We start from the raw sequence: 17,455 nt of genomic DNA on the forward strand, positions 1-17,455 counted from the left end.
CCCATCTTTGGAGAAACTAAGCTACATTTCACTTATTTTCAGCAAATTCCAACTGAACTTACAAAATTTCTGAATTAATGTAAAGCCTCACAGAATTTCCCCTCAATTAAATTTTTACTTTTCAATTGCAGTTTATATTCAATATTATTTTATATTAGTTTCAGGTATATAGCATAGTGGTTAGATAATCATATACTTTATAAAGAGGTCCCCTGACATTTTAAGTACCCACTTGTCACCATACAGCAGCGGTTCTCAACCTGTGGGTCGCAACCCTTTGGGGGTCAAACGACCCTTTCACAGGGGTCGCCTAAATACATCCTGCATATCAGATATTTACAATACAATTCATAACAGTAGCAAAATTACAGTTATGAAGTAGTAATGAAAATAATTTTATGGTTGGGGGTCACCACGACATGAGGAACTGTATTAAAGGGTCGCAGCATTAGGAAGGTTGAGAACCACTGCCGTACAGTTATTACAATGTTACTGACTATACTCCCTATGCTGTACTTTTACATCCCTGTCACTATTTCGTGACTACCAATTTGTAGTTTTTTTTTAATTTTAAAAAAGTTATTGATTTTAGAGAGAAAGAGAAATGGAAAAAGGAAGAGTGAGAGAAGGAGAAACATCAATTTGTTGTTCCACTTATATACGCATTCATTGGTTGATTCTTGCATGTGCCCTGACTGGGAATCAAACCCGTAATACTGCTGTATTGTGACAACAGTCTAACCAACTGAGCTACCTGGCTAGGGCCAATCTGTCGTTCTTAGTCTCTTCACCTTTTTCATCTAGCCCTTCCAATACCTCCTTCCCTCTGGCAACCATCAGTCTGTTCCCTGTATCTATGAGTCTGTTTCTATTTTGTTTGTTCATTTATTTTACTCTCTTTAGATTGCATGTATAAGTAAAATCATATGTCTTCTTCACTTAGGTCCATCCATGCTGTCACAAATGGTAAGCTTTGATTCTTTTTTACGGCCAAGTAATATTCCATTGTATATATGTACCACCGCTTCTTTATCCACTTGTCTATTCATGGGCATTTGGGTTGCTTCTGTATTTTAGCTAGTGTAAATAACACTGCAATGAACAATGTGCATATATTCTTTCTAATTAGTGTTTTGGGTTTCTTGTCCCCCTCCATTTTAATTGTATATAATTAGACAACAAAGTTTTGGCTTTACAATTTAATATTATTATAGGAGATTACATCAAATACCTTACATGTTGCAGGAAATACTGACTGTAATTTTTAAAAAGTTAATCCTTACAGAGAAAAAGGGACTATGGAATAATTAAGTTCATAAACTTAGGTACCCAAAGTATAATAATTTATATATTATTAGTTTTGGTAGAACAAAAAGTGACCAACCCAACAATTATGAATATACCAAGAGTCTTAAACTCTTGGACCCAAACTCTGATAAATTATAGCATCCCTAAATAGCAACACATTCTTAAATGATATGATTTTCAATAGATAGTTCTAAACAATGCATTACATATATCAGTGTGCATTACAGATGTATCCTCTGTCACCGGAAATATTAAATAACTACAAATGCTTATAAAGATTATTTCTGAATTCATTTTGCATAAATGGATTTGGAATATGAAAAGAAAACCTATAATGAGTATATCACAAATACAGAAAAAAACTTTATTTAAAAAGCTCTCCTTAGAATTTAATATAAAAACTATCTATACTATCCATTAGCTTGTAATGTGGTTGCTAACATTTGGTACATTGACTGCTCACTGTAGGTGATAAACCAATCATTTTTGTTAATTAAGACTAAGATTATAAATGCTAAAAAATTATACAATGCTGAATTTGACTTAATCTAAAATTTACAAGAAATATAATACACCATGTTCTCTGACAAATATTTGAATGTTTAAGAGTAAGCCACCACATTGATAAAATTATGATCAGAACTATCACCCATAAATTTATGCAAAATAGATACAATATTGAACTGGAAGTTGATATTGATTTCTAATCATAAGAGTTCACTAAATTTTTAACTTCTTAATTTGTATGTGTGTGTGTGTGTGTGTGTATATATATATATATGTATATATATATAATAATAAAAATGAAAACAATAAATTGAAGATACTATAATTTTAATTTTCATCAAGTTATAGATAATTAGCTAAGAAACTAAATTCCAAAGTCACAAATCCTATATTGCCTTCAGATAATACACCATGACTCTCCTTAACATTCATTAAAAATACTATTTAAACATGGAAAGATTCAAGAAAGAATGGAATGAGCCTTTTAGTATCTAGGAGAATATTTATAGGTACTCATAAGAAAAAGTCTACTTAGCTGAAGTGAAAAAGCTAAATACACTGTAACAGATCATCTTGTAAAAAGAGCACTGCCGCCCCGCCAGGATGGCTCAGTGGTTGAGCATCGACCTATGAACCAGGAGTTGCAGTTCGATTCAAGTTCAGGGCACATGCCTGGGTTGTGGGCTTAATCCCCAGTGTAGGGCATGCAGGAGGCCTTGAACAATGATTCTCTCTCATCAATGATATTTCTATCTCTCCCTCTTTCTTCCTCTCTAAAATCAATAAACATATATTTTTAAAAATAAATAAAAAGAGCACTGCCTATAATAACACACAAAAATATATATGAAAATTAGTACTTACCAAAAGACTGTAAAATTGCTTAATCAGAACAGACACAACTCTCAGCAAACGCATGCAGATAGGAAAATATGGTTTTTCAACTGGTGCTGGAGAAGATGAAGTATTGGAACCTTGTCTGAACTTTATATTTGGAGAAAAGAGCTTTATCACAAGAGGACATACTCTTTCTTTTAGGAGGAAACTAAATTCCTGGTGCTAGTTGCAAAAAAAAAAAAAAAAAAAAAAGGGGGGAAAAGAAAAGAAAAGCAATTAACTTAGTTTGTACTGAACAGTCTCACTAGTAAAGTTCTTAATAATCTCTATGAATAAATTAGCTTTAATATAAGTTTATGTAGTTTATTATTTTGTTTACAAACAATTCTGAAATTAGCACTGGTGACAATGTGAAATCAAAATGATAATATGTCAGTAAGTTTTTTTAAAAGACTCTAAATATAAAGAACAGAAGAAAGAAAATAGATTGCACAAATTCAAATGGATAAAGTATTTAAAATAGGCAACTGAGGAGAGAAACCTTGATTAATAAAGAAAGTATAGTAAGTTACACAATTTATTGATTCTTTTGTGTAAAGATAATTCCACTCATGTGCAGATGTATTAATGAACACAATATTCTGTTATACGTAGATTGCTTAAACAAAACACAAGCTGATGAAAAAATACAATGACAAATAAGCATTTTTTTAAATCTAGAAAATCTTGCAAAGAATTCTTAAATTTACTTACAGTCATAGTATATTATGCAGAAAACATCCCCATATCTGTTAATTCCTTGTGAAACTAGTCCCATTTTACTGAAAATGTAAGGCCCAGTCAACATTTAATATCTAACCTCAAATATACATTATTTTGTTGTTTTAATTATTCAAATATCAATTAGGCTAAGAATAATGACACAAACATAAATTTCATCCTCTAACCCTTTAATCTTACCAAAAAAAAAAAAGAAAGAAAGAAAGAATAAGGCACAGTGTAATTCATTTGTTCAGAATCACAAATTTTTTAAAATGTATTTTTAAAACTCAGATTCATTCAAGAAAAACAATTAGAGGGAAATATCAGATTCATTAGAGAGAAAAATATAGATAAAAAGATAAAAGTAAATGCTCAACTGGTATGGCACAGTGGTTGAATGTCAACTCATACACCAAGAGATCACTGGTTCGATTCCTGGTCAGGGCATATGTCCTCGTTGCTGGCTTGATCCCCAGTAGGGGGAGTGCAAGAGGCAACCAAATAATATCAATGTTTCTCTCTCACCGATGTTTCTACCTCTCCCTCCCTCTTCCTCTAAAATCAATAAAAAACATATTTTTAAAAGCCTCTTATAATCTCAACTCCTAGAGACAAGTCATTGTTAGTTCCTAATTAATTCCTTCCAAATTTTTATATTCATTTCAATGTACTTTTAAAAACTTTATTGAGAGTATTACAGATGTTCCCCTATTTTTCCCCCACTGCCCCTCTCCCCTAGGTTCCCACCCTGTCCCAGGCCTTCACCACCCTATTGTCTGTGTCTAGGGGCAATGCACATATGCATATAAGTTCTTTGGTTAATCTCTTCCTGCCCAACCCCCCTCTTCCCTCCAAGATTTCTCAGTCTTCCATGTTTCCATGCCTCTGGTTCTATTTTATTCATCAGTTTATTTTGTTCATTAGATTCCACATATAAGTGAGATCATGTGATATTTGTATTTTGCTGATTGGCTTATTTCACTTAGCATAATAATCTCCAGGTCACTCCTTATTATCTCAAAGGGTCATAGATCTTTCTTAAAAAAAAAAAATCTTTATTGTTAAAAGTATTACATATGCTCCCTTTTTCCCCCAATTAACCCCGTCTAGCCCACTCCAGCCCCTTGCCCCAGGCTTTCATCACCCTATTGTCTGTGTCCATTGGTTATGCATAAATGCAAACAAGTTCTTTGGTTGATCTCTTCCCCCACACACCCTCCCCTGCCTTCCCTCTGAGATTCCACAGTCTGTTCTATGCTTCTGTCTCTGGATCTATTTTGTTCATCAGTTTACTTTGTTCATTAGATTCAACATATGAGTGAGATCATGTGACACTTGTCTTCTCTGACTTATTTTGCTTAGCATAATAGTCTCCAGGTCCCTCCATGCTGTCTTAAAGGTTACGAGATCCTTCCTTTTTATTGCTGCATAGTATTTCATGGTGTATATGTACCATAACTTTGTTATCCACTCATTTACTCATGGGCACTTGGGATGTTTCCAGATGTTAGCTATTGTAAATAACACTGCTATGAATATAAGGGTACATATATTCTTTCTGGTGGGTGCTTTGGGATTCTTAGGATATATTCCTAGAAGAGGGATCACTGGGTCAAATAGCAGTTCCATTTTCTTCCCTCCCAAAATGGGATCTTAACAGTTTAGTGATTTGAAAGTCTACTTTCATGTCTACAGTTAGTTTCTTTGACTGACAAAATTAAAGACATAATTAAGGTTATTGTCATACTTTACTAAATAATTTTCTATATTGGTTAATTTATGACTATAACAGACAAGACTTAAAAGTTATATCTATTTATTTCCCCCCTCACTACTCGACTGATTACAACTGCATTTCTTCTGAAATCACCATGAAATACCCTAACTCTACAGAAAGTAATCTTATTATATTCATCATGATCTCTGTGGACAAAGCGAACACTGCCTGTTCAGTCTTCATCTTACCATATCTTTCTGAAGCACTTGACTTAACTGATTACTTGGTTCATCTTGAAGCTTTCTTTGCTTTTGTCCTTTATATGTCTCACTGTATCACATTTGCTTTTGTCTTCTATACGTCTCACTGTATCACATGCACTCCTGCCTTTCTGGCCCCTTTTATATTCTTACCCTTTTATGCTTAACCATTTAACGTTGAGATTCCTCAGGGCTCCATAGTACCAGGACCTGGCTTCCTCATCTGTGCTATCACCAGAGGTGATCTTTTTCACTCCCAATTACAAGCCAGTGATGTTTACATTTATAACCTCAATGTAATTAACAATTACAAGCCAGTGATGTTTACATTTATAACCTCAGCCCAAAACCTTACTTCCAAGCTCAAAATGCATAAATTCAACTAATATTTTGCAGTGTCTCATTTTGAGGTACTTGAGTGTGTTTAAAACTGAATAATCTATCCCTTGTAATAAAAAGTTTACCATAGAGTATATTCCATCTTAGCAAGCAGTTCACTGTTCAAGCCTTTTCCCTTATGTACAACATTTCATTGATTTATTTAGCAATTACTGGCTTACTGCTTAATATGTGCTAGGAACTGTGGTAGGGAAAGGGGTTCAGGGTTAAGTTCAATTTTGTCCGCCCTTATAGAGATTATTTTCTAGACACAGATCCCTTTTCAGGTTCACTGCTCTGGAATATCCTTTTCTTATTCTGCCTGTTTCTCCCAACTCACTACTTTCCCCCCTTCAGGTAAAAGCTTCATGTGTTTGATTCATCACCAACTCTCCACCAGTTTGGTGCCTATGTTATTCACTCCCACATACTTTTTACACTTTTCCTTCACAGCATTCATCAAATCCATTATTCAGTTAATATTTTTCTCCAAATTAGACTTGTAAGTGCCACAGGGCCAGACTTCTATCTGTCTCATTTCACATCTGCATCCTTGGCACAAAACACATAGACCAGCACATTCTAAATGACTGGTAATTTTGGTTAAATTAGGTAAATAATTAGTGAAAGAAAACAAATATTTATCTCTTAATGAAAACTTTACAGGAGCAAATTCTGGTATATTACAAAGAATAATTCTTTTTTCCCCCCTCTGCATTATAGCAGGAAGAATAAAGTAGAATAAGTCATTTGTATACACAATAAATCTGAAATTAGAAACATTTTTTTTCAAATATTTTCCTACAAAATCAGAAAACACAATCCAAAGTACAGAAATTTCTAATTAAATTCATGTACCAATTCATTCATTCATTCACACATTTATCAAACACCTGCCATATGCCAGGCACTATTATAGACTCAACAGTGAACTAAGTCCCTGCCTCATAGAGCTTACTTCCTATAAGAAAAGATAGAAAATAAACTAATATACAAATACACATATGTCAGGAGGTAATAAGATAAGGGTATTAGCATGAAAAGTTGCCATTTTATATAAAGTGTTGGGGAAGGTTTGTCTGAAAAGTTGACCATTGAGCAAAGACCTCAAAAGAGTAAGAGACAAGCTATTTGAGAGAAAAGCATTCCAGACCCAGAAACCAGTTAAGTTACAGAGGCCTGAAGCAGGAGTCCACTTGGGTCATTTAAGGAACAGCAAGAATCACAGCCTGGCTAAAAAGTAATGGTAAAGGGAAGAGTGAAAAGAGGTAAGGTAAAGGAATCCCGGGGACTAGATCATGAAAAGTTCCATAGACCATAATTAGGACTTCTTCTTTTATTCTGGGCAAAAAGGACATCTACAGGAACACTTTTACAGAAGACTGAAAAAATCTGACCTGTTTTAAAGACTATTTTGGATGTGGTGTAATAAGCAACTATAATAGAATGAGGTAAGTATGGATGCAAAGATACCAATTAGGAAGCTAATGCAATAATTTAGGTAAGAGGTGATGGTGGCTTGGAGTAGGATGATTGTAATAAAAGTCGTATGAAGTGACTAGATCCTGTACGCATTTTGAAGGTAATGGTTTGGATGTGAAGTGTGACTGAAAAGAGAGGCTAAGAAGAAAAACTAATTTGGAATCTGGATCAACATGGGTTCAAATCCTAACTCTGTCACTTACAAACCATTAAACCTTAGACAAATTACTTAACCATCTGAAAGTCTTAGTTTCCTCCTGTGAAAAGTAGGAATAAATGCTACTTCTCAGGCATTTGTGAAGATTACGGTGAATGTAATATGTAAGGAATTTGGCATAATTATAGCATGTAAGCAGTCAAAAAATGGTAGCTGTTGTAACTATCATTTTATATAAGACTGTTAGACAAGTTATATCTAAACACTATTTATTCTATAATAACACAAAAAAGGGAATCATCAGTGAATATTGTTCATTATTCCCCAAAGCATTGAACACTTGACTAATATATACTAAAAACTGTGAACCATGTAATAAAAATTTCAGTCCCAACTCTAGGCCTAAAGAATCATCTACTATTGTGGCACTGATTCACACATTTTGTAGGTAAGAGCAAAGGATAAAATAGATGACTTAGGCAGACAGAATGGTAAGAAAACAAGGTAGATAAGTAGTTAAAAGATCTAAATTTTAGTTCAAGATCTGCTATTAACTAAGGAACCCTATGTAAATCACTGAATCAATTTTGGGCTTTAATTTTTAAAGAGTAAAATAAAAAGTCTGAATTCTTTCCTACTGTTTCCCCTATTATCTTTTTGTATTAAAATATTTTTATTGCACAACAAATTTATTAAGCATTGACTACCTTATTCTGTTAAAAAATATTTTTTTATTGACTTTAGAGAAAGAGAGGAAGGGAGAGGGAGAGAAACTTCAATCAGTTGCCTCCCGCACACACCCTGACCAGGGATGAACTAGCAACCTGGGTCTGTACCATGACCAGGAATCAAATCGACAACCTTTTGGTACATAGGACAATGCTCAACCAACTAAGCCACACCAGCCAGGGCAACTACTTCTTTTTTTCCATTTAAATTATCTAAAAGTAGCCCTCGCCAGGTTGCTCAGTTGGTCAGAGCATCATCCCTTACATCAAAAGGTTATGGGTTCAAGTCCCAGTAGGGACACATATAGAAGGCAACCAATCGATGTTTCTCTCTCACAACAATGTTCTTTTTTTCTTTTTCTTCCTCCCTCCCTTCCTCCCTCCCTTCCTTTCTTCCTCCCTCCCTCTCCCTTCCCTTTCTCTCCTTTCTTTCCTTTCCTTTCCTTCCCCTCTCTTGCTTCCTCCCTTCCTTCCTTTCTCTCTCTTGTCTCTGTCTCCCTTCCTCTTTCTGAAATCAATAAAAACATATCCTTGTGTGTATATTTTTTAAAAATTATCTAAAAGCATATAGCTACATATAAATGAATAAAAATCAATAACAATTTCTTTCTATTTTACATATTATAAATATAGCTCACATACCACCTTCCCTCGTATATTCACTGACTGAGAAATGCCTGAATAGACAGTATCCTGGGATTCCTTCTAATGTTAAAATTTCAAGGTGCTAGGGCATTTCAACAATGTAAGATAACATTAAATTATTATAAGTCTAAAGTCTAAGGCTATAATTCTTCACATCTTTTAATGTGGGAAAAAATACATGTTGCTTTCTTGAAAAATATCTGTAAAAATTTTAAGAATAATTTTGTTGCAAGATACTACAAATGGCTTACTTGTAAAAAGACTTGTGGAAAATCATTCAGGACTGACTCAAGTAATTCAAGGCCAAATGTTCGAGTCATTTCTGTCATGCCTACTAGCCAGTAAGGAGCATCAGCATTAACCAATTGACAAAGATCCTAGAAAAATAAGTCAAACAATAAATAAAAAATAAATAAAACAATCATATGCTGGAATAAAAGGTGTGGGTTTTTTTTCAAAACTCAGTGTTCATAAAATTTTTAAGAATTTCTTCTTATAGTGTAGTTGTTTTCACTCCTTAGAAACCAAACATTGGTAATTCAAATTTTGACAAATTGTATACGATTATATAGGTAAACTTTTAAAGAATCATATAACTATTGACAATAAAATACACAGATAAATGAGTCATACAACTATCGACTATATAGAGTACACAGATTAATGAATCATAACTATTAACACTATACAGAGTACACAGATAAATTATTAATCTAACGTTCTTTTAATGAAAATCCACCTAAAATAACCATTTGATTACAAACTTAATAAAATTTTCAGTACAAATAAATTGTATTTTACTTAAAAGATTTAGTCACAACAAATAATGTAAAAACCAGGTATTTTTATACAAATTATAGTAAGTATACCAATTATTATTTAAATTTTCCTGTTAAAGAAATTATTTTATATGACTAGTCATCCTTAAGTTGCCTCTTTTATAGTTGTGCATTTAACTCATTTTATTTCCTTAAAACATAACATTTTATCATATTAATTAGCTTCTTAATGTTTTAGAACTTTTTTGAAACACTATAAAATTTGACAATCTTAAAAATTGACACTTAAAAAAATAAATCACATAAAATTCAAAACTATATATGATAATAAAAATTATTTTTATTAACTGAAATACCTGGAAAAGCATATATGCATCTTTAGCACAAGGCTTGAGAGTACTGACAGATCTTCTGTTACTATTGGCTTGAACCAGTGCTGGTTGTTCTATAATATCTGCAATCAAAATAAGGTAAGTTTTAGGAGTTCATAATGACCTTTATATAAATCAAACACTGCATACTATTTAAAAGGCATGCTTAAAATAAATGCTTGTTTATAGAATTATAAACTTTAATTATAAGTTCAGAATATCCCTCACAAATGAAAAAAAATTGGTAATCTATTTTATACAAAATGTCATATCACTGTTCACTGACTTATATTCATTTTAACAAGTTTAGTATCTTTACCCACACATTTGATTTTCCACGTCTCCCATTATCTAGCTCTTTTATTTCATGAATCTGAAATCCACATGATCTTTAAATGTGCCTTTAAATATTAAATAAACATATGAAAGTTTACCACCATAGTTAATGCCTTTATCATCTTAGCATCTTTAAGAGAAGTAACTGCTTGATCTGCCACAATTACTATGTCAGTTGTAGGTACAGTATCAACTTGCTAAGAGTCAGCTAGATTGGTGCTTCCCAACTCAGCACTTCTTTGAATACTAATAAAACATTATTCACTGTAAATTGACAGTCTGTTTTGAATAAATGTTGACTTAATGGCTACTTGAAAAGAAAGAGGTTCTAAGTATGTTCTACCTTATTAGAAAGTATTAAATGAGAGAGCAGTCTTTAGTGATGCACAGCTAAAATTCCCAATCTAGGAATTATATTGAGATTATGAATATATAAAACATTCAAACTGGAGAACTGCCCTGTTTTATCCTCTACGTTTAATGTCCTAATATTTCAAACTGCTAGAATTCCAACTGCATTTCCCATAGGAAAAATGCAGAAAAATCAATACTAAAGTCAGTGGAAGTATTCTAATAAAACAACAGATTCAGAATGCCTAAAACTAAATGTGAAAAATCTGACCAATGGTTAATTTCAGGTTAAGTGAAATAATTATTGGAGTAGGCAGTACTCCAATAATTTTTACCAGTATTAACAAAAGAATATCAAATAAAATGAAAGACGCATGATATCAAAAGTTTAAGAAAAAAACTATATAAAGGAAAAAGTAGTTTAATCTTTTGCTTCCTGACTATATAAAGCAAAAAGATTGCTCATGATGGTAGCACCTTATAATCTTTTCAGCTAATCATGAAAAAAAATTTGTTTTATATCTACTAAGGATAATAAATGGGGGAAAAAACATAATTTCTACAGTTAAAAGTTATCAAATTATAAAACTGTAAACAAACAGATTATCTGCCAGCTCTCTGAAAAGACATTTTTTTAAGTTTTTAGGAAACTTTTTAAATTAAAAAAAAGAAATCAAAAATTACAATATATTTGATAAAAATAGAGGAAGATTAATCTTTACATTATATAAATATTCCTTATCTTTACATTATATAAATATTCCTTAACACATATTAATAGGCAAGGGCAAAAATTCACATGAGGGAAGCACACTCTTGGGAACTGACACTAAAGAAATAATTCAAATGGAAAAAATTTATGTATAAAGACACTCAAAACAATACCAAAATTTAGAACACAATGTTAAGTGTACAATAGGAGACTAGTTCATTAAATTATAGAATAACAACAAAGTATAATTACAAATACAAATGAAAATAGTTGACTTCTAGGATGATAAAATTATGGGAGATTTATATTTTGAATTTCTATTATCAATATAATAATATTGCTAAGATAAATATATTTTTTAAAGTATTCTCGTTTTTAGGTAGCCTACATTTACAGGAAAAAGGCTGAAAATCAATAAATGAGAAATCATGGATTTAAGTATCATCCACTGTCAAAAGTAAACAACTTTTGTCACTTTACCTCTGTGTCGTTCATCTTCAGCAACCATCCTCTCAAAAACAACAGTAACAACTTGTCGCACTGTAGCAGCAGCTGTATTATTGGTAATATTATCTTTTGTGAAATGTAGTCGAAAACAAAGAACAATTGCCTAAAAAAAACAATTTTCATTTAGTGTGAAATAAGACTGAAAAACGTGACTACTATACTTTATCTGATGTAACCCAAAATTAAATAATTTATGTCTGGCTGTCTCAATCACAGATACTAAAAGCTCTACCCTTTCATACAATAAATCTACAGAAATCCTTATATTTTGAAAAAAATTCAGCCTCTTAGTAAATATATAGTCACAGAAACTTAGCTTAAGGTTATGTGAAATACATCTTTTACAATTTGGTTCTTTTAACATGTACATAATAAGGTGCTGTGCTTTATTACCCCAGAATGACTTGTTTTACAAATAACATGTACTCAAAGTTTGTTATATCACTAAATCATCTGTAGAAATGTTAAATAAACCTGTTAATCATATAAAAAGATAAAATTACAATTTTTAAAAGTAGTCCTTTAAAATCAACTTCATTAAATTGTAATTTATATGTAAAAAACTGTATCCCTTCTAAAACTTATATTTGATGAGTTCTGAATCTTTATTCACTCATGAAACTACTGTCACAATTGAGATACAAGAAATTTCCATCACCCTAAAAGTTTCCTTGTGCTCTTTTACAATCCATTTTTCCCTCTGCCCTTGGCCCCAGGCAACTACCCATCTGCTTTTTTAATTACTGATCAGCTGGCATTTTTTACAAATATACTTATTTATGTCTGGTTTCTTTCACTTGTAATACTTCAAATGATATTCATTCATGTTGTTTTTTGTATCAATAGTTTATACTTTTTTTATTCTTTTTTTTATCCTCACCCTAGGACATTTTTCACTGATTTTTAGTGAGAGCAGAAGAAAGGCAGAAGGAGAGGGGGAAGGGAAGGGGAGAGAAGAGATCAATCAGTTGCCTTCCGCAAACTCCACTACTGGGGATCGAACCTGTAACCAAGGTATGTGGTATATGCCCTGCAACCTTTCAGTGTACAAGACAACGTTCCTACCAACTGAGCCACATGGGCTAGAGTTTTACTTTTTTATTCTTGAGTAGCATTCCATGGCATGAGTTTATCCATTCTTTTTTATTTTTTCTTTTAGTATGTTTCTACTGATTTTTTAGAGAGAGAAAAAGAGGGGGATAGAGAGAGAGAGAGAGAGAAGCACTGATTGGCTGTCTCCTGCACGACCCCAATGGGGCTTGAGCCCACAACCCAGACCTGGAATTGAACCAGCGACCTCCTGGTTGATAGGCTTGTGCTCAACCACTGAGCCACACTAGCCTGGCTGGGTTTATCCATTCATATTTATCCATTCACCTGCTGGTGGACACTTGAGATGTTTTCAGTTTTTTGGCTATGTGAATAAAGCTGCTATGAAAATTCATATATGAGGACACATGTTTATATTTACCTTGGTTAAATAAATACCTAGAAGTGAAATGGTTGGATCATATGGTAAGTATAGGTTAAACCTTTTAAGAAACTGCTAGTTTTCCAAAGTAGTTTTATAATTTCTTATTCCCTTCAGCAGTATATGTGAGTTCAGAACTATTCCACATCCTCAACACCTGATATGGTCAGTTTTTTTAAACTTTAGCTATTCTAATGGATGTGTAATGATATCTATCCTTATAGTTTTAATTTGCTTTCCCTGATACCTGTTGAGGCTGAGCCAATTTCCATGTACTCAATAGCCATTTGAATATCTTATACTGTGAAGTTTCTGCTGAAATCATCTGTCCATTTTGGGCGGTAGTCTTTCAAATGAGTTGTAAGAATTTTTCATAAACTCTAGATAAAACTCCTATCAGATATTTTTTAAATATTTTCCCCATTCTGTGGCCCTTTTTATGATTTATGGATTTTTTGCCCTACCTAAGAAATGTCTGTCTACCCATGGTAGATTTTCTCCTATGTGTTCTTTTATAAGTTTCAGTTTTAAAAGACACATTTTTGGGCCTGGTTGGTGTGGCTCAGTTGGTTGAGCATCATCCCATGCACAGAAAGGTTGCCAGTTCAATTCCTGATCAGGGCACATGCCCAGGTTGTGGGTGCAGTCCCAGTTAGGGGTGCATGCAGAAGGCAACCAATGTTTCTCTCATATCTCTCTCTCTCTCTCTCTCTCTCTCTCTCTCTCTCCCCCCCTTCCTCTCTCTCTAAAATCAATAAAAACATACTTAGACAGACAAGCAAAAAAAGAAACATTTTTGAAGACATGATCATTTAAATTCTATATATTATCATATTAATTATATTAAATGTTTTAAGGAAATAATTAAGCCTTTATACCACTATTACTCTTTACATTTCAAATGTATAGAATTTTTTTACTTCATTTTTATCACAAAGTATTACATTCCCAAAGTAACCATATTAAAATTAATCTAATATTTATTTATAAAACTATAATCAGTTCTTATTGTTTTGGTAGGTCAAATAATAATCTTTTATAAAATTTTTAAAATTATATATATATATACATACACACACAATAATTTGATAGCTAGAAACCAAGAAGAATTACATACAACAAAAGTACATACAAGATGGGGCAAAAGTAGATTTATAGTTGTTCGTGTGGATTATAGTTCAGTAGATTATAGTTGTTCACAATAATTAATAAATGATAATACAAGAATGAACTCTGTTTTGCATTCTCACAACTATAAACCTACTTTTGCCCATCCCTTTATAAAAATACATAAAATATTTTATAAAGCAGGTATGAGACTAAAAGAATAAGCTATTTGCAATTAAGTAAAATTTCATTATAACCTAAGAACATCGAAAGTAACTAGAAAAGATACTCTCAAGAGACAGTATACTTTTCTACTTTATAAGCTGTCCATCCTTAAAGGCATGCTAATTATAATAGAACTATTAGTAAAAGTCCAACAAATTTCTTAAACAATAAGCCATTAATTAATGACTGTTCTTTATATTACTCTCTGTTCTTAAGAAATATTTCATAATTTATTTTAATATTTCATAATTAAAAGGAAACTTTTTGGAGAGTGAAATAAATAATAGAGTAACTATTATATACTCCAAAGAGGGTGGGAGTTGTAAGAAATGAGAAATACTTATCATACATGCAACCTTATCTAATTTAAATGCCAGAAGGACACCTTTTCAGCTATTTAATGGACAGGCTTAAACTATCTGGCTTACATATCACATACAGGCGAAATTATTTTTAAAAGGGGATAAGGGAGAGCTATCAGAGGAATACTCAAGGCAGTTGTGGAGGAACACTGATACCTCAAAATACATTTTTTTTCTCTTACTTTTCTCTTCCTCTATTAGTATTCCTCTGCTACTTTTCTTTTTCCATTTCCTATTCATAACTAACCCTGTCAGCTATACCCAAAGGGATTTGCTTCATAACCTTAAACTGATTTCAATTTAACTCTGAGGAAAATATGGCACCAGTGGTTTTTAACCTACAATATCCATTATCACAATATCTATAGGGAAGTTACCTTTGGTTCAAATCAGGCTTTTCTCTTTCCAACAGCTTATTCAAATACTGTCTCAAGCACTTATGAACTTTGTCAAAACAGGTTTCCTACCTTAGAGAGTGCCTCGTCATGAACTACTGTATTAGTTGTTAAAAGAACAAGAACTGTTTGAAGTAGCTTAAGTTCTTCAAGACTATTTTCCATTAGCTGCCAAAGCATGTTAATTATATTTCCAGCTGCAGTCTGTAAAGTAATTATTTTAATTATTGTCAACAATAAAATATAAGTGCTTAAGTCCCTAAATAAAAAAGGTATATAAATATTACCTCACTTGGAGAAAATTCCATGATCACAATAACAAAACCTGTGTTTTAGATATATAGATCCAAACACATCTCTCAACTAATTTGAGACTTACATCCAATTAAATTTCTTCTAAAAAATGAATTTCTTTAAAATATAGTGGGGCCTTGACTTAAGAGTTTAATTCGTTTTGAGACCGAGCTTGTTAAGGAGCTCGTTAACTCAAATTACTCTATCAACTCAATGGAAAAAATCAGCCGAGAGACAGCTGGTATCTCAAAAAACTCGTTAGTTGAGACACTCGTAAGTCAAGGCCCCACTGTACACCATTTCAATATTTGCAACTAACAACATGCAGTTCTGAAATACGTAGTCAAAATCAAAGCTAATGTTTACAATAATATTTCATTTGGACATTGATGAATATGGACATATGCAAATCCCTTACGTGTCTGCTGTTTCTTATCTATATATGTAAAAGCCTAAGCAACCATTTGACCAGTAGCTGACGTGCACTGACCACCAGGGGGCAGATGCTCAACGCACAGGCATGGAAACATGGAACAGACTGATGAACCTCAGAGGAAAGGGGGGAGGAGGGAGGGTGGGAAGAGATTAACCAAAGATCTTATATGCATACTAGAGGCCCAGTGCATGGATTCTTGCACCAATGGGGTCCCTCGGCCTGGCCTACAGGGATCAGGCCAAAACCAGCAATCCGACATCCCCCGAGGGGTCCCAGATTGTGAGAGGGTGCAGGCCAGGCCGAGGGACTCCACTGGTGCATGAATCTGTGCACTGGGCCTCTAGTGTTATCTATAGTATGTTATAGAAAAAATTAAAATTCAACTTCAATTAACATCTTTATAATCTCAATTTTTTTTATTCTGACAGTTTGAATGCTATACTAAAGGCAAAAGAATTTACCACTTCTATTAAAATGCTTTAAATAGTACAAAGTTAAGGTTAATAGCATTATATTTAAACGAGGATGTAGATTCATAATGATGAAATGTTGTTCCTTGTTTTACCATCATAAGATTAGATATAGACATTTAATTAATGAACAACAAATTTCACTTCAGATAATTTAGGAAACAGTCATGATTTTCCTTCCTACCTTAAAAAAATTTTTATGACTTACTAGAGGCCCAGTGCGTGAAATTCACTCATGGGTAGGGTCCCTAGGCCTGGGTGGTGGTCAGGGCTGATCAGGGCCTTCCTTCCCCCAGCTGGCAGCTGCAGGCAGGGGCCTTCCTTCATCCCACGCCACCCCCTGGTGGTCACCGCACGTCATAGTGAACGGTCAAACTCCCAGTCAATCGAACTCCCAAGGGACAATTTGCATATTAGCATTTTATTATACAGGATATTCTCTTCAGTAATATGAAAATATGCATGGTTCTCTGGGACTACTTACACTATAAATGACTTGAAAAATGCACTTACATTTTTATTATTTATGAGTACTTAATAATAAAATAATTTGCTAATATTTTAAAATTTAGCCATGTCCTTCAAGCACATTGGTAGTCATAAAACTGTTTTACATTAAATATCAGGTATGTTTCATTCTCCCCTTGTGAAAACTGCTTTGATTCTTAGGTGCATAGTTCAGATAAAATCTTCACATTACCTCAGATACAACTTCATGTGACATGAGTCTCTGAATGGCGGCCAAACATAGCTGAGTGATCTTCGGTTCCTTGGTTCCACAACCCATTAGAAAAGGTTGAACAACCTCTGAGCTGTTCTCTTTTAATGCTTTATTTAGAACACATATAAAATAAATTA

At 32.9% G+C, this 17,455-nt stretch overlaps 1 protein-coding gene across 18 annotated transcripts in view; it reads right to left on the reverse strand.

The window, feature by feature from the left end:
* Positions 1-17,455, reverse strand: part of MON2 (MON2 homolog, regulator of endosome-to-Golgi trafficking) — a 126,811-nt gene that overhangs the window by 84,686 nt on the left and 24,670 nt on the right. For 10 of the 18 annotated variants that reach the window (XR_004966309.1, XM_036300958.1, XM_036300957.1 and 7 more), the window contains 6 exons: positions 17,298-17,425; positions 15,470-15,601; positions 11,811-11,940; positions 9,917-10,014; positions 9,033-9,158; positions 2,680-2,874 (listed from right to left, as the gene is read on the reverse strand). Coding sequence is in view for 17 of the 18 variants with exons in the window: in XM_036300958.1 (XP_036156851.1) it covers positions 2,680-2,874; positions 9,033-9,158; positions 9,917-10,014; positions 11,811-11,940; positions 15,470-15,601; positions 17,298-17,425 (809 nt within the window). In the remaining variant the exon portion in view is untranslated. Of the gene's footprint in view, positions 1-2,679; positions 2,875-3,405; positions 3,427-9,032; positions 9,159-9,916; positions 10,015-11,810; positions 11,941-15,469; positions 15,604-17,297; positions 17,426-17,455 lie in introns of those variants that run through there. The other 8 variants (XM_036300960.1, XM_036300959.1, XM_036300969.1 and 5 more) reach the window with 8 other exon arrangements.

This window comes from Myotis myotis, unplaced genomic scaffold, assembly GCF_014108235.1.
Source record: "Myotis myotis isolate mMyoMyo1 unplaced genomic scaffold, mMyoMyo1.p scaffold_m19_p_3, whole genome shotgun sequence".
Taxonomy (NCBI): Eukaryota; Metazoa; Chordata; class Mammalia; order Chiroptera; family Vespertilionidae; genus Myotis; species Myotis myotis.